Source organism: Dendrobates tinctorius, unplaced genomic scaffold (assembly GCF_039654945.1).
Source record: "Dendrobates tinctorius isolate UK_male_01 unplaced genomic scaffold, ASM3965494v1 ptg000135l, whole genome shotgun sequence".
NCBI classification, from domain to species: domain Eukaryota; kingdom Metazoa; phylum Chordata; class Amphibia; order Anura; family Dendrobatidae; genus Dendrobates; species Dendrobates tinctorius.
This window is the reverse complement of record NW_027361803.1, coordinates 9,160,296-9,184,832: the sequence shown is the minus strand read 5'-3', so window position 1 is coordinate 9,184,832 and position 24,537 is coordinate 9,160,296. Positions and strand designations below refer to the sequence as shown.

At 46.2% G+C, this 24,537-nt stretch overlaps 2 protein-coding genes across 3 annotated transcripts in view; both read right to left on the bottom strand.

Moving 5' to 3' along the window:
• Window positions 1–24,537, bottom strand: part of LOC141048421 (class I histocompatibility antigen, F10 alpha chain-like) — a 490,026-nt gene that overhangs the window by 347,874 nt on the left and 117,615 nt on the right. The window lies entirely within an intron of this gene.
• Window positions 1–24,537, bottom strand: part of LOC141048428 (class I histocompatibility antigen, F10 alpha chain-like) — a 110,786-nt gene that overhangs the window by 6,941 nt on the left and 79,308 nt on the right. The window contains exons 5-6 of one of the 2 annotated variants that reach the window (XM_073543988.1): window positions 10,942–11,034; window positions 3,722–3,751 (exon numbers count right to left, since the gene is read on the bottom strand). In XM_073543988.1, the coding sequence (XP_073400089.1) occupies window positions 3,722–3,751; window positions 10,942–11,034 (123 nt within the window). The remainder of the gene's footprint in view (window positions 1–3,721; window positions 3,752–10,941; window positions 11,035–24,537) is intronic. The other variant, XM_073543989.1, reaches the window with a different exon arrangement.

Here is a 24,537-nt window from a genome sequence, read left to right as displayed (position 1 = left end):
TTAGGTGTGGACATGGGTGTGACTAGTTGTGAAATGGGTGTGGCTGGACGTGACCAAAATTTGCGCTATGCGCGCCGCAGTCTTTGTCCATCTTTCCCTTCTTCAAAAGTTGGGAGGTATGATAGGGGCGGCTATGACCAGGGGGTCTGGTTGCCCAATAAAGAGCAGTTCTGCCAGGAATTCTGTCACCGTGCGTACAAAAGGGGACAGAGATTTGGGAGGAGTACTGTACCTAAAAGCAATAAATAGGACTGAGCTGAAATACTGGGCACAGCTCTGACTACATGTTATATAGTCGTGTTAATCTCCTCTCACTTCTTGTAATCTACAAGTGTACAAAGATATTATATAGTCACCATGTGACTAGTGGGCCTGTGTAACTTCAAATGCCAGGGCTGAATTTTAGTCCCAGTCCGGCCCTGATTGATGGGCACTGATCAGGCTGCATTGATGGACACTGATCAGGCTGCATTGATGGACACTGATCAGGCTGCATTGATGGACACTGATCAGGCTGCATTGATGGACACTGATCAGGCTGCATTGATGGGCACTGATCAGGCTGCATTGATGGGCACTGATCAGGCTGCATTGATGGGCACTGATCAGGCTGTATTGATGGGCACTGATCAGGCTGCATTGATGGGCACTGACTGATCAGGCTGCATTGATGGGCACTGACTGATCAGGCTGCATTGATGGGCACTGATCAGGCTGCATTGATGGGCACTGATCAGGCTGCACTGATGGGCACTGATCAGGCTGCATTGATGGGCACTGATCAGGCTGCACTGATGGGCACTGATCAGGCTGCATTGATGGGCACTGATCAGGCTACATTGATGAGCACTGGTCAGGCTGTATTAATGGCCAGTGCAGTCTATGTCTCTGTGTGGGCAATTTTATTGCTGGTATATTGTTTTTGTAGCGCTGTATATATGTTGGTATTTTACTAATAGCAATTTTGAATCCCTAGGAAACAATTATATCAAGAAAGTGAAAAAATGGACTCGAAGTGTAGGATATTCGAAGAAGCTAAAAAATTGGTAAGTTTGATGATTTAACTTCACTTCTTCATTTTAAATATTATATTTGTTCCTATTTTGTTTTATTACTTCAAAATAAGATATGTGCAGTGTGCATAGGAATCTGTTCATAATTTTTTTTTAAACTATATTTCGGCCCACCAATGGTCCGAGGGACCGTGATCTGGCCTCCTGTTTAAAAAGTTTGAGGACCCCTGCTCTACTGTATGTAGCCGCCGCTCGCTGCATACAGGATCACACAGTAGCAGGAAGCCGATGCTGACCGGAGAGGTAGATGAGGTGTGCACACTGACACTGCAGGAGCCGAGTGAGTGCTGGCAGATACAGTGTGAGAGCGCTCTCCTCTCCTGTCAGCATTGGCCGCCCACTACCGTGTGATCCTATGAGCAGGCGCTGCAGATAGGATAGAGATATAACAAGAGAACATAGAATGGCAGATTTGCAAAAATTTGCAAAAAATCTCTGCAGCCAAATATATGGCAGTAATCAGCAAGTGCTGAATAACAAATACAGGGTATTTAGTCGATACGTTTTTTGCAAAAAAATGTATACTAAGCTGCCTCACCAACGTCAAGGTAACCCGTGTCGAAGCAGTCCCTATCTAATGTATTTAATACCTGAACATCTGAACAGTGTCTTGACATGAACAGGATTCAGACAGGCTGCTCCACAGTATGGGCTTATTGTCTGAGACAGCTCTTTTTTTTGCAAAAAAACGTATCGACTAAATACCCTGTATTTGTTATTCAGCACTTGCTGATTACTGCCATATTTTTGGCTGCAGAGAATTTTTGCAAATCTGCCATTCTATGTTCTCTTTTTATATCTTAGTTAATGGGTGGTGTGAGCATTGTCTGACCGACGTGTTCACATTTGTGCATTTCACGTGTTTTTAATCCATTTTCTCCTTGCTTAGCATGGTTTGGGAGACCCCACCCCTCTCCTGTGTGATGTGCACAAAAGAGCTGTCTCAGCCCATAAGCCCATACTGTGGAGCAGCCTGTCTGAATCCTGTTCATGTCAAGACACTGTTCAGATATTAAATACATTAGATAGGGACTGCTTCGACACGGGTTACCTTGACGTTGGTGAGGCAGCTTAGTATACATTTTTTTGCAAAAAAAAGTATCGAATAAATACCCTGTATTTGTTATTCAGCACTTGCTGATTACTGCCATATTTTTGGCTGCAGAGAATTTTTGCAAATTTTTGCAAATCTGCCATTCTATGTTCTCTTGTTATATCTTAGCTAATGGGTGGTGTGAGCATTGTCTGACCGACGTGTTCACATTTGTGCATTTTACATGTGTTTTTAATAGATAGGATAGAGATCAGAATGCACCCGAACACACTGACACTGTGTGTGCTCTTGGCCCCTGCAGTGTCAGTGTGTGCAGAGCTGGGAATTCAGGTCAGGCACGCTCCAAAGCGAGTGATGTTAATAGATATAAGTGGAGATGCGGAGGATTGTAATTACAGGGGCGGAATGGTGCACTGAGCCCTTGGCCATTCCATGGGTGCACCGAGGATCCTCCATTTATATATCTAATGAAATTGTCTTTATATAAAACAAAAGAAGTAAAATCTAGTCTACAAGTTTTTTATGGAGGCTAAGTCCCCTATATGAAGGTATAAAAGGTTTTTTTAAATCAGATATTTTTTATTTGAACATTTTCCAACAAAACAGGTATAACAACCCAGGGGAACGTAGTCCCCTTACCCCACCCCCCTCCCCCCTGAATTGAATTGTCCCCCCAACTTAACAAAAATAAACATATTATTATTATATAGCGTCAATGTTACGTCTCCTTGAATAAGAATAATTAGAAATACAAGAGAGGCTCCAAATGTGCTACATATAGACAAGACTTCTCTTCAATTCAGTAAAGGTACACTCAAATAAGACCTAATCGGAATCTCTGTAACTCTCTGGATGCAAGGCCCGAGCTGTCTATCCATAATGCCCAAAGCTTTTCAAATTTTCCGATACAGCCTCTCTTCAAGTAAATTGCTTTTTCCATGTTAATCACCCAGTTCACCTTACTAATATATTCCGGAATGGAGGGCGTCTGATCATCCAACCAGTGCTGTGCTATCAACTTTCTAAACATATATAGCAATCTAGCCACCGCTATTTTGCCATACTCATCTGTCGTTAGATCTTCAACATACCCCAATACACATACCATAGGTGAGCAGTCTAACCCCCCCCAAAGAAGGTATAAAAGGTTTAATGTGAGTTTTTGGGGGCAGACTCTCTTTACTGTAAACCTAAAAGGGAGAAGTACAGGATTAGTAAGACTTGTCTGCTTCCCTCCCATCTCAGCGCCGCCCCTGTCCACAGGTCGTGTCTGGTATTGCAGCTCCATTGTAGTGAATAGGGCTGAGCTCCGATCCATCACATACAACCTGTGGACGGGGCCGGTGCTGTGTTTGAAATAAAGCAGCCATGTGTTTTTGATCCTGCACCACTCTGGTGTAATTATGGTGTATGGAATAGACGGGGTCGTCCACTTGGGTCTCTGTCCTCTATGATCCAGAATGGACAGTCGCTCTGTAAGATCAGCGCTCCCTCTGGGGACACAAGACGTCCATGTGTTTCCTTAATGCCGGCTGTGGCCTTACAGCAAATCTGCCAAAACCTCCCATCAGAGCCACATGTGCAGAATACTCACTGCCGGTCTCCTTGTATCCGGCTTTTCTTCCTGAAATAAGCAGAGAAGATGGAATTAGGAAGAGAAACCTGAAGACGCCATTATCATTGGTGACATATAATAATAATATAGTGTAATGGGGGAGAGATGAGGGGAGACGATATACAGTCAGGAGCCCCTACAAATAACATATGGAAGAGCAACCACAGACCAAGGAGAAAAGTGAAGAGCCCCCAACCCTAAGATATAACACAGCCAATCAGAAAGAAACATGAGGGTAACCCAGCCAATCAGAAAGAAACAAGAGGGTATAATACAGACATGGACGACATAGTTGGTACCTTCTGCTAAAGTAACAAAATCCCGCAATGGTCACTGAAATAACATGAAACTGACAAAAGTAATTTTCAAGTTTAATTTACTGAATATCAACTAACGAGAATCAGACTTTGTTTTTTGCTTTTGAATTGTGGTCGAAAATGTAAAAAAAAAAAAACCTAATAAAAATGGCTGGGACAAAAATGATGGTTCCCTTGACTTAATATTTTGCTGCACAAGCTTTTGAGGCAATCACTGCAGACAAACGATTTCTGTGACTCTCAAGGAGATTTCTGCCAACGTGCACAGGGATTTTGACGACTTCTTGTGAACAGACTGCTCCTGGTATCTCAGGTGTGAAGCCGTCTTCTCCAGACATCAGATCTCAGCTCCTTCCACAAATGTCCAATAGGGTTTAGATCAGGGCTCATAGAATCCACAAGAGAACGAGTCCGATGCTTTGCGCTCAGCCATTCTTGGATGTTTTTAGCTCTGTGATTTGGGTCATTATCCTGTTGAAGGACCCATGAGCTGCCACTTAGACCAAGGTTTCTGACACTGGGCAGCACATTTCACTCCAGAATCCCTCGATAGTCTTGAGATTTCATTGTACCCTGCACAAATTCGTAAGACCCCCTGTGCAAGAAGCAGCAAAGCCACCCAGAAACCTAACAAAGCCTCCTCCATGTCTCACCGTAGGTACAATGTCCTTTTCTTTCTATGCTTCATGTGAACATACAGCTGATGTGATGCCAAAAAGCTCCAGTTTTGTCTCCTCTGTCCAAAGGACATTTTACAGGGATCTTTGTGGCAACAATGGTTTCCTACTTGGTAGTCATCCATGACGTCCACTTTAGCCAAGACAGCGACGGATGGTGCAATCTGCACTGATGTATCTTAATCTTGGAGTTCACCTCTAGTCTCTTTGGAAGTTGTTTTGGGCTTTTTGGTTACTATTTGTATATGTATTACACACCTCTTCAATTTCTCATCAATTTTTCTTACCGCCATCCATAGGGGTTGGCTATAGTCCCATAGACCTTACACTTCTGAATATGTGCAGCTGCAGTAATTATAGTCTTTACTTTTAACATGTTCATCTATATTTTTCTTTCTCTCCTGAGACAACTCTTTCCGTAGCTTTCTTTAGTCCATGATACCAAACAGCAAAGCGATTACTTTTCACCCAATAAATAGGCAGATTGACTTATTAAAAGTATGTAGACCCCTGTGACGCTAATTACAGGACGCACCCTAGTTTATTATGTTACTATGGTTAAATTATTTTCAATCTTCTCTTTTCATCTCACAGCCATGTCTCATCTGGGAACACAATTGCAGTGATCAGTCTTTGTGTGACAATGATTGCGATGTACTAGCACTTCCACCTTTGGTCCATGGTTGTGCGCCCCAGTGCTATCTGACACTTAATCTCTGCTGTCATTCCGCCACTGCGATTAATGATGGACACACAAAAATGAAGCAGTCGACCACTTTAATTTCTACATTTTTGGGTTTTCTTGATGTTCAGTTAAGTCGCATTTTCTCACTTTCTACATTTAACATCAAAAGCTTTAAGTGCTTCTTTCTCTCTGTCAGCATAGTTCTATCATCTGCACATATCACATAGATGATTCAAGTGTTGAGGTGAAAATGGGCAGAAAAGCCATCAGCAAAGTCCAGGTTCCTTATGATTACTTCCACATACAGGTTGAAAAGAAAGGGAGAGGATGCCTCCTTGTCTTATGCGCTTTTTGATCTTGATCCATTCATTATTTCCATACCTGGTTCGCACTGTGGCTTCTTCATCATCGTAGAGTGACAAGATGAAGCTAAAAAAGTGCGCCGGCTCCTACCTCACTCAGTGCTTCCCAAAGCTTATACTCAACACAGTGACAATCCTTGGTATAATCAGTGAGGTGCAGGTAGAGCGTCTTCTGGTGCTCTCTCATCTTTTCTATTATCCATCTCAGCTTTGCGATGTGATCATGTCCCTTTATCCTTACAGAATCCAGCCTGGGCATCAGGAAGTTCTCTATCAAGGATGTTCCCCAAGCGCTTCTGAATAACCCTTAGAAGCAAATTGCGGGGATGGGGAATCAGGGCGATTGTTCTATAGTTGGTGCAGTCCCTGATGTTGCTTTTCTTCAGCAGCGGGATAAATGCTGATTCTTTTCCGGTCCTTTGACCATGTGTAGATCTTTCAGATTTTCTGACATAGTGCTGTCAGTGCGGCTCTCAGGACTGGATTGAGCAGCTCTGCAGAGATCACATCAACATCAAAAGCTTTGTTTTTTTGGCAACTGCCTCAAAGCTCAATCCACTTGACTTTCCAATAGGTCTGGTTCTGGTTCCTCTTTGCCTCCACGCTCCTCACGATGGTCACTGCTTGTGCTAGCATATAGTTCCTCTGTGTATACCTTCCATCTCTGCTCAGTGTCCTGCTGATCACTAATTTCATTGCTATAACAGTCTTTGATGGTTGCTTGGCTTGCTAAGAAGGGCTTCTTCACTTGTATCACAGAGGCAGAAAAATCCCCGGTGTGGCCCCTCTTACAGGCTTGAGCTACGTACATCAAGTTTTGAAACATAAGGCTATGTTGGTTGTGATATGCTATATGGATATCATTTTGTGTATATTTCTATTTCACTGATTTTCATAGTGTTTTTCTTGTTGCCTTGTATGTCTATAGCCTGACTGTATCTGTCTCTTGATGACCCCCTGTAGTTCCTTAATCCCCAAGGCTCCATTGTCTCCTCTGGGAGGCCTGCAAACCGCCCCAACCTGTCTGACTACCCCTGGAGATAAAGAGGGGGCGGGGGAGGACAGGAGCTGGGCAAGTCAGTTCCTGTGTGGAGAGGATCGTGTGAAGACTGCACCTCAGAGAGAAGGACCCATTTTATCCTCTGTTGCTAGAGTTTTGGAATCTCATCTCCCTGGACATTTTATCCTGTTACTGGACTGCATTCTTGTTCTGGACTATTGTATCCTCAGTGTGGTGGATTGTTTATGGACCTTCTAATTTTGCCTGTAATAAAGGTCTTGGGATTGTTCACACTTCCCTCGCTCTGTTGTGTGGTATCGGAGAAGGACCCCGTGACATTCACACTAGGCGGTTTTTTCACCTTTTTTTTTCTGCAGCAAAACAAGCTCTCTTGGCAGAAACTTTCCCCAAAAAGTAGGTTTTGCTTGGTCTTTGTGGCGTTTTTTGCTGCGTTTTTGCCATGCTACATTTGTCTCTTGTGCATGCTGATAAACTGTAGTGCAAAGAAAAAATCATATTGTACTTCATCAGGTTTTGTGTCAAAAACGCAGCAAAAGCTGATACCTGCATTTTTTGCATCATTTTTTTCACCACCCATTACTTTCAATGGTTGAAAACGCTGAAAAAACACTGAAAGAAGTGACATGCTCTGTTCTGCAAAACCCAAGAAAAGGTACAAAATACTGAGGACAAAATAAATAACCAAGCTGTGTGTATGAGATTTCTGAAATCTCAGTTTGCTGGTACTGTAAAACGCAGCTCAAAATTTGCATAAAAAGCTGAAAAATGCCTAGTGTGAACATAGCCTAATTATACATTTGTTGAGAAGTACATCAAGTTTATAAAAAGACTCAATATTTTCAGTGTTGACCCTTATTTTTCCAGACTTCTGCCCTTCGCCCTGGCAGCTGGATAGATCAGCTTCTGGGCCAAATCCTGATGACTGCCCATCTAATCGGTGCTTTCTGTTTTTTTTGTCCTACCACTTTCTGAGGATTTGCCACAGGTTCTCAATGAAATTGAGATCTGGGGAGTTTCCACCCATGGATCCAAAATTTTTATGTTTTGTTCACCGAGCCACTTAGTAATCACTTTTGCCTTGTGACTTGGTATCCACCATTCTGGAAAAGTTTTTTCATCATCACATTGCTCCTGGGTGGTGGGCAGAAATTGCTCTTGAAGGAGGTTTAGATCCCATTCTTTATTCAAGGCAGTGATCCTAGGCAAATTGTGAATGAGCCCCCTCCATGGGTGAAAAGCCTCCACACATGAATGCTCTCAAGAACCTGTACTGTTCACAGACATAGGACTCATGGTTGCTCTCACCTTTTCTTATCTAGATAATCATTTTCCGGATGTCCAAGTTAAATCCTCATATTTCCAGCAGAATATCAGTTTGTCCTTGATGTTTTACATGGAGAGAATTGGCTTCTTTGATTCCCTTCTTTAAATTATGCCAGCCTCTGAAAGTGTTTGTCCCACTGTGCGTGCAGCTGCACTAAAACCTGTCTGATGCCATTTCAGAGCAAGCTCTGCACTGGTGTTGAACCGATCCCCTTGGTTATGGGTGGGGAAAGTACAAACCAGAGGCCATTTACAGCCTGTGATATAATTTGTTCCAGCCTTTGGCCAGATTACCGTCAGCCACAGTGCTTGGGTAACCAGCCCAGTTTGTCTGGCCGCAGCCTTTTAATTCTTCCCTAGACTGCACACATCATTCACTACTGAACGCCGTGGTGCACGCACTTCTGAATTACGTCCTGACTATGTCCAGTGCCAGTGTCAAGATATTATTTGTATGTGGAGTTTGTCTGCTCTGTGTGCTTATCCTGATCATTTCTATGATGAATGCTGCCGTTGCAGTGACTCCTATGTAATGTATACAGCAGTCACAATGTCTCCTATGTGATGCATATTTCGCAGTCTCAGTGTTTCCGATGTTATGCATATACAGCAGTTTCAATGTTTCCTATATGATGTATATACAGCAGTGTCGGTGTCTTCTATGTAATGTATTCGGCAATCTTTGTCACCTATGTGATATATGTACAGCAGTCTCTGAGTCTCCTATGTGATGTATACTACTGCAGACCTAACATTGCTTGATTACTATGACAATTACATGAAGAATGATGACTTTATTTTAAGGAGACATGCAGTGAAATATTCAACCGTGTTGGTAACAGCTTACTACTGCGAGTTCTTAACAAAACATATGATCACAAAGAGTTGACTGCGCTACAGATTGATGCAAACCTGGAAGTTGTGAAGAGTCCCATCATCAATGCCACCTAACATCACAGACTCCCCAAAGAGGAGCTGCATCATCACATTAGGGGTGTGTTAATTAAATGTTTGACCAAATATAGCAGGATCATTTTAAAGTTGATACTTTTGTATGGCTGCGAATGACGTTATACATTTCCCAATGACCCTTGGCAGAAAAAAAGATTCCCCACCTCTGTCTCATCTGAATCCTTTTTAGGAGACGGTCTTGGTACTTGCAGGACTTTACTGGGCGCCCTGACGCCTTCTTCACAGCAATTAAACCTTTCCTTTTGAAGTTCTTGATGATCAATAATGGTTGATTTAGGGGCAATATTACAAGTAGCAATGTCCTTGCCTGCAAAGCACTTTTGGTGCAAAGCAATGATGACTGTACGTGTCTCCATGACAAAGAATGACTTTGTAATTTTTTGCATTTCATATGATCGCTCTTCATAATAATCTAGAGTTAAAGTGAACCTGTCACCTCGTTTTGCTGCTATAAGATGCGGCCACTGCCTTTCAGGGCTTATACACAACATTCTATAATGCTGTTGATAAGCCCCTGGTCTGACCAGCGGTCTGGTCCGATGGGTGTTGCAGGTCCAGGTCCGGCGCCTGCCATCTTCATGCGATGTCGTCATCCTGCTTGCTTCGTTTCACCCTCCTGCGCAGGCGTACTGATCAGCCCTGTTGAGAAAAGACCAAAGTACTGCAGTGCGCAGGTGCTGGGCCTCTCTGACCTTTCCTGATGCGCACTCCAGTACTTTGCTCTGCCCTCAACAGGGCAGATCAGTACGCCTGCGCAGGAGCGCGACACGAAGCAAGCAGGATGACGACATCACATGAAGATGGGAGGCGCCAGACCCGGATCTGTGACACCCATCGCATCAAACCGCCCCCCGGGTGAGTATAATAAAACTTGTTTTTCCTCATTTCAGGTCAAACCGGGGACTTATCTGCAGCATTACAGAATGCTGTAGATTAGCCCCGAAAGGCAGTGGCCGCATCTTATAGCGGCAAAACGAGGTGACAGGTTCCCTGTAATGCCACTATAAAAAGGAAGTGACAAACATTGTGAAAAACAAAATTTGTGTCAGTTTCAGGAGTTTTGGCAGCGACTGTATATGGGAGACATCAGAGCAGCTATTCTCCTCCAACTAGCTCAAGAGACAACTGAGATTTAGAGACAGAGCCTTGTTAAATATTAATAATCCGTTAATTTCTTATAAGACTCAGTTCTGTACATTGCTTTAGCTTACACGACATATGCTATTTTTAAGCTTGGCTCATGGTACAGGACAACTCCATATATACCAGGATCACGTGCTTCAAGAGACGTATATAATTCATGGCTAACTGTAGAGGTCGCTCGTTCCTTCCCTCACCATCATGAGACACAGACGCAAGATGCCATCTCTGCAGGGACATAACTGAACAACTGGTAAGAAGCCTAAGAGAGACAGAGGCCATTTGCCATGTGGCATCCCAGAGAAAGAAGGTGACAAGCTTTTGCAATGAACTGATGGACAATCTCTCTTTCACCTATTTTTATGTTTTTCTGTAATAATCTTTTCTTTGATGGAAGAATCCAAATAAACCACTATATTTTTATCTGGTAACTAGTCCTAAGTATTTTACAAGGATAAGCATTATTTTACAAGCCTGCAGAGGCGACAACTGGAGAAAATATTGGATACAGGTGATATAAAGGCCAGAGATAGTGTTACTCCTTATGTACTCACAGGACGCTTATTCTGAACAGTCACCTGATATGACAGTAAAGCGTACCTGAGGGGTGTGGAAGAAAAATTTAGCAAATACATTCATCATATATTTTGCTGTTTATTTAGCGGAATATATCATGAGACGTGTGGGATTACTGACACTTACTTCTATAGAACATAAATCCACCAATGCCGAGAAGAGCGACGACCACCACAGCTACGACCACAGCGATGATCCGGACTCTGGACTTCTCTGGTTCTGGTTGGAAAACAGAAATATAAATCTGATCTGTGGATTACACTGAGAGCGTCATGTATCAGCCGCACATTAGTCTCCTCCGCTGCACTGATGACATATGTATCAACAATTGTCTATTGTGGCCCAATTGCCACTAGACCAGAAGAGATTCCAACGAAAGTGAGATAAAAAATATTAAATGTTTATTAATAACAAGTTTAAAAATCTGATTGGATACTAAAAAATAGACAGGGCTAAGGCTTCAAAAAACAAGGAGGGAAGAACACAGCCCAAAAGGCACAGCACAGTAATATAAACCAATATCAGAACTGTACGTGTATATCAACATTAGGACACAAAGGCCGCCACTATGTTATATCCATTAGTGCTGTCAATCAATAATATATATTGGTATAATCCATGCAAAGCTTCATAACGGAGATACAGCAAATCACATAGTGGAAAAACCAATGTGACCAAAGGATGTTGCGAGGTGAGGATTAACCCAGTGCAGAAAATGTGCAAATATATTGTATCCTAAGCAGTGGCTATCCTCTTCTAGTTAGCAGCAGTATCTGATGAATCCAAGGACAGATTTACCATAATATCCCTGTAAATCAGGCTAAAATAATTCCCCCTATAATACATATATTGTGAAGTACAGTATTCAGGTGTACAAGACATCTTGTTCTCCAAGACGCCATCTTGTTGTTTACGAAATAAATTCTGTTAGCTGTTATCAGTTTGTACCAGGATGAAGAAGTTCTGTGAAGGGGGTTATTGTGTAAAGACCTTGACTCATGAAGTTCTGTAATTTTTTTCCATGTCACGTAGCTAGGGACAATATTCCGGTTTTCTTGCAATACTATTGGCTTATAAAGTAAATGTGTCACGACGATGCTATTGGTAGCTGAGTACTTTGCATAATTAAGCAAAATACTATAAAAAAGGTGACATAATAAACGGGGTCAGTGATCTGCCTTGATCCTCCCATACAGAAACACATCTCCGTCTGGTCATTCTCAGTTGCTAGCAACGCCCTGTGGATTAATTTGGAAATCACTTGGTCAACCGTGAAGGGTCACTTGATCCTCCCTCAATAGCTACCTCTACAGCTGGCTGCCCAACGTGGGGTCCCCAAACAGGGACGTCTCTGCCCCCGGAGGACAAGACAAAGGACCCTCGGACCGGACAAAGGAACTGGAAAATTGGGACTGATCATCCCCCACGACAACCACGGTAAGTTGGCAGTTATACTGTACAGACTGACCGTTTGGTGTGGTTTTCCTGTGCTTGTTGCTGCAAAGAGGATCTGAGGTTTGTCCTTGATGGTGGGGTGATTCTTGGGTGGAATCATATAGAGGTGCAGTCCTGTTGGGGGCCCAGTGTTCGAACCGTACCTCATAAGGGACGGACACCCCGGATTGACCAGTGATTGTGACTCTCTTTATAGTCAAAATATCCTGAAATCCTCATCACTGTTAGAATCAGGCGTGGTGATGTGATCGAAGATTGGGTAGGATACGTAACTCAGGTATATATATATAATCAGAGGTGTCTGGAGGGATAGTCTGAGACACCCTCCTCTTTTCAATGAGTACCGCGTTGAATTTTGGGCATCCCAGAGGGGGATAGACCCGGTGGAACAGACTGTACGGCCGCTCCAGTACTGTGCACAACTGAAGTAAGGATATTTTGCTCTAAAGGAGAGAATCCTGTTTCCGTGGAAGAAAAAGAAGAATTTCGTGGCTTGGCACATGAATTGTGTGACGAAGGTGTTAGGAAGAACAAAGGATGTGAATTCTGACAGTTTGTGTTATTGCTATATTGAAGAAGGAATTGAGAAAGTGATTGAGAAGGAACTGAGAGTAATGTGCCAGAAAGACTCCGGACGATGCATTAAAAGTAGAAAAAAAAGTTTTCAGAAGAATTTATCCTGCTCTGTATCAGCAGGAAAAAAAAAAACAAGCCAGCAGCTGCTCCAGTTCCCACTCCACTCTTAGACCCCACCGCAGCTGTAAACACAGCTCGTTCTTTATCAGTGGCACACATAGCAAACTCCAGCTCCCGCTCTCCAAACATACACAAATTCAGCTCCCTACTCCAATATCTCACCCAATCCTATGACTGGGAACCTTACTCCCCAGTCCCTCCGCACCAATTCTTGTCTGCAGTGCTGGCACTGTGGCCGACTCGGTCACTTTCAGAGAGATGGTCATACCCCCGCTGTTTTAATCGAAGTAGATGGCAGACCCAATAAACATACTCTTACAAAACCAATCCCTGTGGGACCCTTCCCCGAGGTTACTGCTCAGTTCGTAATCTCTCCCACATGTCTAGTAAATTTACTAGGGGCAGATTTATTATCACAGTTCCGCTCCAGAATACAATTCCAAGATGATGGCCAGATGGTTCGTACGTTACATAACCCTTATGCAGATGAAGACAGTGAGGAAATCTGTATTTTGCATGCCCTTCCCACAGGTATGATGGCCCTGATAGGCCTAGATCCACCCCCAATAGTGCCTGAGGATCACTGACTCACCCCATACATCTCAGAGATACCATCTAAAATTTGGTCAAAAGGACCAAATGATATAGGGAAAATGCCTGTAGAACCAATAAAAGTGTTTCTTAAACCTGGCGCCCCTTTTCCCAAAGTCCATCAATATCCTTTGAAACATGATCAGGAGCGGGGCCTCCAGGGACAAATACAAATGTTACTTGATAACGGTGCTCTGGTACCCTGTGTTTCTCCATGTAATACGCCCTGGTTTCCCGTTAAGAAAAAGACCCCACCTGGCCAACCCTCTGTGTACAGGCTGGTACAAGATCTACGGGCAGTTAATGCAGCTACTGTTCTGGAAACTCCAGTGGTGCCTAATCCACATACTCTTTTGTCCCAAATACCCCAGGATACTGCTTGGTTTACAGTCATCGACCTTGCCAATGCCTTCTTTAGCATTCCGTTACACCCAGATTGCCAGTTTGTTTGCATTCACTTATCAGGGACGACAGTTAACATGGACAGTTATGCCACAAGGGGCCCAAAACAGTCCCAACCAGTTTGCATAAAATATTAGCGAGTGTCTCTTGCCCTGGCAGTTAGATCACCCCCACCCAGGTCACGCTGCTTCAGAATGTGGATGATCTTTTCTTGTGTGCACGGACGGAGCCATTGTTGCCACTGTTAGCCTCCTCAAGCATCTGGCAGCACTGAATTGTCAGGGTTCGGCCTTGAAACCTCAGTTCTGCCTTGGTCAAGTGATATTCTTGGGTCACTGTCTCCTTCAGGGTGTCAGACACCTCACAGAAGAAAGAAAAATAGCTGTCAGCTCCCTTCATTTCCCAAAAGATGAAACTGAACTCCAGCGTTTTCTTGGACTATGTACTTATTGTCGTCAGTGGATACCGGATACATCCCGCATAATGCAACCCCTTTACAACGCCTCAAAAGACGGTATAATTAACTATAAGGAAAGATCACCGGTTTGTATGGAAAGCCTTTATTGTGCCTTCTCTGAATTAAAGCGACTTATTGCTTCCGCCCCTGCCTTGGGCATCCCGGGCTATACTCGACCGTTCCATTTGTATGTGTCTGAGAATGAAGGACACGCAGCAGGGGTACTTACACAATCACATGGCAATAGGCAACGACCAATGGGTTAATATTCGGGCCGCCTCGACCCTGTGGCCCGAGCATTACCAAGTTTCATGAGGGCAGTTCACGCCACTCATTCGTTGCTTGACAAGACTGCAGACATAAATCTTGGACATGAAACGCACATTTTTGCCCCGCATGATATTGCAGCAATACTGACACTTCAGCAACCAAGACATTTGACTGTGCAACGACACTTACGGCTGCAGTGTTCACTCCTTTTGCCTGACCATGTCAAGTTGCATCGCTGTACAACAATCAACCCTGCTACTTTACTGCCGGTCCCCAAGAAAGATGGCAGTGATGAGGATTATCTCCATCATGACTGTTCCCAACTTCTGACTGAAGAAACAGCTACTCCACCAAATGTCAGCGAGAATCCACTTCCAAATCCCTATCTGGTGTTATACACGGATGGTTCAAGATATGCTGAGGAGTTTGGTAGATTCCACACGGGATACGCTGTTACCACAGAGGACACTGTAGTGCAAGCAGCTCCACTCCCGCCCTCACAGTCAGCCCAAGAAGCAGAACTCCAGGCTCTGTCTGCTGCATGTATTTTGGCCAAGAACAGGCAGGCTAATATATACACGGACTCACGGTATGCATTTGGTATTTCTCACGATTTTGGGGCTCTATGGGCCAATCGAGGGTTTATTACTACTGCCGAAACCCCATTGAAAAATGCTGAAGCTGTTAAAATCCTCATGGATTCGATGAAATTACCTACTCAGGTGGCCATTATCAAAGTTATGGCGCACGGTCCTAGGAACAGTCCACAGACTGTTGGCAACGCATTTGCAGATATGCAAGCAAAAGCCGCCGCTCTCTTACCCGTTGAACCAACCATACCAACTATGGTGACTACAAGCTCTCAGCGTAAACAGTTGCAAGAGCTGCTGACTCTATAAGAACCTGATGATCTACAACAAACTGAGATTTTCTGTCGGACCCCGCGAGAACGATTAATGACGATGCAGAGAATTGTCTCCAAAGGAAGAGGTGAAGGAATGGAAGACTGATGGAGCACGCATATAATGGTCTCTGGAAAAAGGACCAACTCGTGTGTCTCCCTAAGCGGATGTACCCTGCTACTGCCACATGGGCCTACACATCAAGGAAAGAATCAGGCCCTCGCACTGGTGCAAAAATTCTACTGGGCCCCGGGAATTTCCACAGTTTTGACAGCGCTCAACCGTGCCTGTAATGTGTCACACCTGCAATCCTGGTCAACTTCAACGTGTACCCCCGAAGCATCTTGCTAAGCCCGACTATCCTTTCCAAAGGCTCCAGGTGGACCATATTACGTTACCTAAGTCTGGAAGGTATGAATACTGTTTGGTTGTTGTTGACATGTTCTTCAGTTGGCCGGAAGCATTCCCTGTTGCCAACATGACTGCAAAAACCACAGCGAAGAAACTGGTGATGGAAGTCATATGCAGATATGGGGTTCCAGAAGTTGTTGAAAGTGATCAAGGTCCGGCCTTTTCTTCTCATGTGTACCAAGAAGTTCTGACAATGCTTGGATCCACTGTAGCCCTCCATACTCCGTACCACCCACAATCCAGTGGGAAAGTTGAGAGGCTGAACGGCACACTGAAGGGACAATTGACCAAAATGATGCAGGAGACTACGGCTCCATGGCCAGAGCTCCTACCCATTGTATTATACCATATTCGTACTACCCCTATTGCAAAACATAACCTGTCCCCATATGAGATATTGTTTGGTGCTAGGCCCCCAGGTGCAAATTTCCAGCCTCAGCAGTTATCAGAAGAAACTGGCCGTGCTGTTCAAAATGTTATTCAGCTTAGTAAAAATCTTGCTAACACCCATGCTCTAGTTTCCTCTTCTCTTCCAGATTCAGCAGAAACCGACACCTGTCATAACCTGAAGCCTGGTGATTTTGTAGTCGTGAAAAGGCATGTCAGAAAGCACTGACTGGAACCCTTGTATGACGGTCCCTATCAAGTTCTCCTCATCACTCAACAAGCCAATAGCAAATAAAAGGGGGCATAATGTTTTGGTTTTCCGCATTTTCCATATTATTATTGGTAGACGTTAAAGTTAGAAGACATTCAAAGACTCAGAGATCAATATAATAAAGACAATGATCGTAATAAGGACAGTTGGTGGTCAGAATTGGGGGATGGCTAGCTGGGATCTTACAAAGCTTGTTGCATATTGCTGCCTGTATCCTTGTTGTATATGTGATACTAAAACTTGTTCTTTGGTGTATTTCTGTATGTATTAGGGAATTCTGCACTAGGACAGCTAATGATGATACCAAAGGCGTCGTCACCCCTGCTCTTCTCTACACAGATCTCAAAAGGTTCCTTGATGAAGATGTTGAAGCCAAGAGCATGGCTACCTTCAAAACATCTCCACCACCGTCATCAAAAATTGTTATTCATAAATTGCAGCATACAGGGGGATGGGTGCGCCGCAACAGCCATGACTGATAACATGGCATCAGCCATGTGAAGACAAGTACTCCTCAAGCTGCTAGCTTGGGAGAGTACCTCTGCCCTGTCTGTTATGTGCTAACTAAATTTATCTAGGGGGGATTGTGAAGTACAGGATTCAGATGTACGGGACATCTTGTTTTCCAAGACACCATCTTGTTGTTTACTAAATAAATTCTGTTAGCTGTTATCAGTTTGTACCAGTATAAACAGGATGAAGAAGTTCTGTGAAGGGGGTTATTGTGTAAAGACCTTGACTCATGAAGTTCTGTAACTTTTTTCCATGTCACGTAGCTAGGGACTGTGATATACAATGTCTGTAAAGTATGATGTTTTTTTTTTCTCTGTAAGATATGTGTCTAGAAATCTCTCCCTTCCCTCTGATGAGAAATTCAGCATGTCAGCCCCTACAGCTTTCCCCCTTCCCCCCTCCTTTACAGCCTGTGTCCGCACTGGTAATAGGACACTTCCTGTTACAAACATTTGGCTCCTCTCCACAGCTAGAAATGTTAATTAAGCTGATGAAAAAAAGGGGGAAAAGATCTCTTTGTCTGAAACCACGAGGTTTGAATGCAGCTATGGGTGATATTAAAGAGTCTGTACCGTAAAAACCATACACAGCACGGATACAACAATCATTTTTGTGATCTGAGTGGTCCCAGCTTCGCTACGGTGCCTTTTGCGTAGTCCACGGACGTCCAGAGACTGAGATATGTATTGCACCCAAATAGAATGTCTCAGTTATGGCATGTTTGGTGTTTTCGGATTCTATTCGGTGAATCACAAACAATGAGGCCCCATGTGGGTCGGTACGGGTTTTTACCGTTTAGATATAGTTATTCTAAGCTTTGTAGTTTGATTCTAAATCCAGGAGTACGGGGCAGACCCTCTCCAGACTGCCCCTTCCATGATGTCACACAGACCCTAGTCTATAGCTATCCCCTAGCAAATTCCAGTCAGTTGGAGCAGAGGTTTGATGCTGAACAGACCTACACCAATGTCTTGGGACGTCTGGCCCCTCCCCCTCCAAGCCGCATGGTCTGCCTGATATCCAAGCACATGTGAGTGTTACTTTCTGAATTTTAATCCCCATTATGTTATATTTGTATTGTACATATTTTATGTCTCAATTTTATAGCACCTTTTATCTGTATAACCACTGCCCTACTTTTTCGGGGAATAAATGATTTAATATTTAGTCTGTCTCCATGCTCTAAGAAACGAACTAAGCGCCCCTTTTAGATAACCGCTACTAATTCAATGGGTTTGCCACGGACCCTCTTAATTAACTCTGTGAATTAAGTAAACCGTGACTGGTGGTAGCGCGTTGTGTACGGTTGTTGTGGCTAGTTGGCAGTCCAGAAGGGTCTTATATTGCTGAATGAGGGGCTGCGGCCACAGCATTGATAATTCCCTCACTGCAGTAGCCTAACCGCCGGTCCACAACAAGCAGCCCGTCCGGCGACTAATTATCCTAGGTGCAGTTCCCTGACTGACCTGAGGGTAAGGGGGGCGCCGGAGAGCTGTGAGTTCCAAAGTGGAACTGAGAAAGTGGGATATACATAAATCCCCGCTGTTCGTAGAAGATTGATAGCAGTGGTGGGGCACCCAAAATACCCTCCTACAGCAAATTGTTATAGCGAGATTAGCTTGCTAGATATTTTTGTCACATGGTGTCAATGGTGGGATAACTAAAATAAGCCCCCACTGTGCCTGTGATAGCCGTGTGCCGGCAGTGTGTCGCGTTCCTCCGTCCGCAGATACACCAGTGTCAGTGGTGGGATTGTGACATAGTGGTGACACAGGGTCCGCTGTCCGTCGCATTTTGGTGGCAGCGGGACCCCCGTTCGTCACGGAGTGGCGAACAGCGGCGGGCTGTTCGTCACATATTGGTGGCAGAGCGGTGGGATAATCCTAGAGCATTAGTGATTTGGTTTGAGCAATCATCCCTCTCTCTAAAGACCTGCACGGTTCCTGCGAGAATCCTGCATCATAGGTTTTGGAGAACAGACTCAGTGGTTATTAGTCCTGAGACATTTTTGTGTACGTACAAGTATCCCCTCCAGTTTCTTTGTTTTTCTTTCCTATCTTTTATTTGGCAACCATGGCGATGAGAGTGGAGTGGTATAAGCAGCAGAAAAAGGAAACTCTTGCTGGGTTATGCACGTACCGAGGCATTGACGCCACAAGCAAAACCAAAGACCAACTGATCGCGGCTCTGGTGCAGCTGGACAACACCCAGGGTCCAGCGGACGTAGAAGTTGGCCCAAGTGACAATGGGGCTGCAGCAGAGGCTCCACTCCTGAGCGCTGGCCCCACATTCAACCAGAGCACGCTGGATCCCTACCTGCAAGCGGCCTTGGACGCACTCCCTGCTGAAGACCGTGACGGACGTTTGCAGCTGATCCAGCAAGCTCGAGAGAGAGCAGAGCAGCGAGCCGAGCGGGAGAGAGCGGAGCAGCGAGCTGAACGAGAAGCTCAGAGGGCCCACTGGAGATGCTCCAGCGGGGGTGGAATGCCCCCACAGCCCGAAGCAGTGAGCCCAGCAGAGTCCAGGGTCCTAAACCCCGGCCAGAGCATTTTCCCATGATGGAAAAGGACGGGGACTTGGACACGTTTCTGCGAGCCTTTGAGAAAGCCTACAGACAGTACTGTCTACCCCCTGACCAATGGGCCAGGTACTTGACCCCAGGGCTAAAAGGCAAAGCTCTGGAGGCGTTTGCTTCTCTTCCGCCAGAAGTCGATGAGGACTATGAGGCCATAAAGCAGGCTCTGATTGCCAAATACCGGCTGACACCTGAGGTATACCGAAAGAAGTTCCGGCACCTCCAAAGTGGCCCACATGATAGCTACAGTGATGTGCAAGGACTTAGGACCCACTTTGACTAGTGGATCCATGGACTGTCCGTTGAATCCTTTGAGCAGCTACGGGACCTGATGATCAAAGACCAGTTCCTGCATCTCTGCCCAGCTGAGGTCCGACAGTTCATCCTGGACCGCGAACCAACGAACGGGGACAAAGCGGCGCAGATCGCCGACAACTACGAGACCAACAGGAAGCCAGAGACACGGAGGCCAGTCACCACCAGCTGGAGAGGGGGTAAGCCTGCAACCAACCCCAATGCCCCAGCTAGCCGTCCCTCCGGAGGCCCTGTCCCTGTTGCCGACACCAGGCCTACTACTGACAGTCGCCTGTGTTTCACCTGCAATCGGACTGGTCACTTCCGTTCCTCCTGTCCGGAAAAGCCGAAGAGTCCCCCAGCCAAGGCCTCTGGGCCCAACGCCTCTGTTCTTTTGGTGGGAGGTGTGGTTGGGAGGATTGACGACAACGTTCAACCTGTCCAGGTGGGGGCCCGTCTTGCTACAGGCCTCAAGGACACCGAGGCTGAACGAACCCTCATCCGTCCTGGACTGGCGGCCCCTGAAGAGTTTGTTGAGGGGAAAACCCTGACTGTCACCGGGATTGGAGGCACCCGTTGTCCCTTGCCAGTGGCCCGGGTTTTTCTTGATTGGGGTGCTGGGAGCGGGTTGAGGGAGGTGGGAGTGTCTGAAAACCTGCCCACTGATGTTTTATTGGGGACTGACTTGGGGTGGATGGTTGCATTCTATGTCCCTGACACCCTTCCCCAATCTGATAATAAGGGTAACGTTAACCCTGATGTTGATGATGGGAAACTGAATGTGTTACCTGCTAATGCCTTGATGAGTAATGATGCAATTAACAACCATTCTTTCCCCAGGTATGATGGTGATGTGAATGTACCAAAGCAATCTGACAACCATTCTTGTCCTAGGAATGGTGATAATGATGATGATGATATATCTGTGCCGACTGAACCTGTTAACCATTTCTTTGAAACGGTAGATGTGTCCACAGGTACCGAAGTGCTCAGCCGCGTCACTCTGCGGAGTGAGACGGCTGAGGAACCCCTGGCAGGAGCAAGCAACGATGCTCAAGGAAATGGGGAGGTGCATGGGGACCATGAGGAAGGTAATGCCATGCAGCTGACCAGTGCCACCGAGGAAGGTAACTGGCCCATAAGTAGCACTGCTCCTGAAGTGTTGGGGGTGGATGGGGAGTTAGATCCCAGGGCAGCACCGGGACAGATGTGACACAATACTGCCGCTCCTGTAACACCTGTCAAAAAGTGGGTACGGCGGGGCCTGCTCTTAAGGCTCCCCTTATTCCTTTGCCGGTGATAGAGGAGCCTTTTCAGAGGATCGCAGTGGACATTGTAGGCCCGCTGGCCGTCCCCAGCAGCTCTGGAAAGCAATACATTCTCACCGTGGTAGACTACGCTACCCGGTACCCAGAGGCAGTGGCTCTGTCTTCAACCAGGGCAGATAAGGTGGCTGACGCACTGGTGACCATCTTTTCAAGGGTAGGATTTCCCAGGGAGATGCTTACCGATCAAGGGACCCAATTCATGTCTCGCCTAATGGAGGCTCTCTGTGAGAAAATGCAGGTGAAGCACCTGGTATCGAGTGCGTATCACCCACAGACTAATGGTTTGTGTGAACGCTTCAATGGTACCCTCAAACAGATGCTCAGCATGCTGGTTGAGACCCAAGGGCACGACTGGGAGCGGTACCTCCCACACTGCTGTTCGCTTACAGAGAAGTTCCGCAGGCCTCGACCGGGTTCTCCCTCTTCGAGCTCCTGTGCGGCAGGCGAGTCCGGGGACCCCTTGGGTTGATAAGAGAATCCTGGGAAGATGAGCCAAACCCCACAGAAGTGTCCATCGTGGATTATGTCATGCGCTTCCGTGACAAAATGCAGACCTTGTCGCAGTTGGTGCATGACAACATGACGCAGGCTCAGGCTGACCAGAAGCACTGGTATTACCAGAACGCCCGGGAGCGGACCTACCAGGTGGGTCAAAAGGTGTGGGTGCTGGTCCCCGTACCAACGGATAAGCTTCAGGCAGCCTGGGAAGGCCCATACGTCATCCACCAACAGCTCAACCCAGTCACCTACGTGGTCACGCTTGACCATGCTCGGGATAGGCGCAAGGCCTTTCACGTCAACATGCTGAAGGCGCACCACGAACGTGAAGCTTGCGTCCTACCGGTCTCCAACCTGCCCGAGGATGGGGAGGAAGATCCCCTCCTGGACATGCTGGCCCAAGCCAAGGCCAATGGGTCCCTTGAGGACATGGAGATAAGTGGTTTGCTAACCGTATCCCAGCGGTCGCAGTTGGTGGAAACCCTGGAACCCTTCTGGGCCGTGTTCACCAACCGACCTGGGAGGACGGAGTTAGCGGTTCATGAGGTGGACACCGGGAATCATGCCACATTACGGCGAACACCTTATCGGATCTCTGAGGCGGTGCAACAGGTCATGCGCCAAGAGATCGGTGAGATGTTAAGGCTGGGGGTGATTCGACCGTCAAAAAGCACGTGAGCTTCACCTGTAGTCCTCGTGCCTAAAAAGGATCGAACCACCCGGTTCTGCGTGGACTACAGGGGGCTCAACGCCATCACAACCTCTGATGCCCACCCGATGCCGCGCATCGAGGATCTGCTTGAGCGGCTGGCAAAAGCAAGGTACATATCCATCATGGATTTGAGTCGAGGATACTGGCAGATTCCCCTGAGGCGCAGGAGAAATCCGCCTTTATCACCCCCTTTGGACTGTACGAGTCCACTGTCATGCCCTTCGGCATGAAGAATGCCCCTGCCACTTTCCAGCGGATGGTCAACCACCTGCTTCGGTGACTGGAGGAGTATGCGGTGGCGTACTTAGACGATATTGCCATCTTCAGTTCCACCTGGGAGGAACATCTTCAGCACCTCCAGGAGGTGCTCAAGCGTCTTCACAAGGCAGGCCTGACTATCAAGCCGGGAAAGTGCCAGATGGGCATGCGCGAGGTCCACTACCTGGGGCACCGAGTAGGCGGGGGTTTCATGAGTCCGGGGCCAGGAAAAGTGGACGCAATCGTGTCCTGGCCCACCCCCAGGACTAAGAAACAGGTGAAGTCCTTCTTGGGCACTGCAGGGTACTATAGGCGGTTCGTGCAGGACTATAGCGCCCTTGCAAAACCCTTGACTGACCTCACCAAGCAGAGGCTACCCCAAACAGTCAACTGGACAGATGACTGTGAGACGGCTTTCCAAGCTTTGAAAGCAGCCCTGTGCAGCTCTCCAGTGTTGAGAGCAGTCGACAGCAGTCGCCCGTTTCTGGTACAGACCGACGCCAGCGAGTTTGGCCTCGGTGCTGTGCTCAGCCAGGTCGACTCGGGGAACCAGGAACACCCTGTGTTGTACCTGAGCCGGAAACTTTTGCCGAGGGAAGTGGCATAATCCACCATCGAGAAGGAGTGTCTGGCCATGGGGTGGGCACTGCAACGTTTGCAGCCCTACCTGTACGGACGCACCTTCACGGTGGTATCCGACCACAACCCTCTGAGCTGGTTGCACACAGTGTCCGGAACCAATGGAAGGTTGCTCCGCTGGAGCCTTGCCCTTCAACAGTACAACTTTACTGTAAAACACAGGAAGGTGTTATGAATGGGTCACCGAGAAAAAAAAGCAACACACGCTAAGTCTCAGAAAAACAGAGAGGTTGGCAACTATGCAGATTGCAGATCCCTAATCTTAACACACAAATAGCAGCAGTCGTGGAGCGTACCTACGATGAATCTAGACGCCTCGTCACAACCGGAGAACTACATAAGCCTAAAGCAGGAAGAGAGGAAAACTAACTGCCCCAGAGCAGACCCCAAAGGAAAGACAGCCCCCCACATGTATTGACGGTGAAGCAAGATGAAAACACAAACAAAGGCAGAAAAATAGGCTGAGCAAATGATGGGGCCAAACTAACTTGAAAGAACAGGAAAGGAAAGATACTGTCTGCAATCTGCCGAAAAACCCTACCCAAAATAATGTCCAACACTTCTGATAACAAAATTAACCCTGAAGTCACTAGACTTCTCCCACTATATCAGCACTCTGAAATATTCTGAGACAGAGCAAAAAAGAGGCCAATCTAATAAAGGACAAAAAGGCAAATACAGATAAATAAGAGTGGAAATTCAGCATAGCCCAGCCGGGCAGGCTGACCACACAAAAACTGAGCAGACCAACAAGAGCAAGTGTGAACATTAGCAAAAACAAACTTAACTTGAGAAGACTGGAGCAGAGCTGAAGTCCAAGACCTGAGAAGCAGACTGAATCACCAGCAACAGGATAGGGCGTCGGCTGTCTTATATCCAGTCTGACACTCCAGAGATCCAATCATTATCTTCCTCGTCAGGTGGCAGACCACTACCAATTAAATCAACCTCACTACCTCCTGTCACCACCAGAGGGAGAACGGAAAGAGAACTCCCAGCTGGTGGAGCAGAAAATGAGCTCGTAACAGTACCCCCCCTTGAGGAGGGGTCACCGAACCCTCAT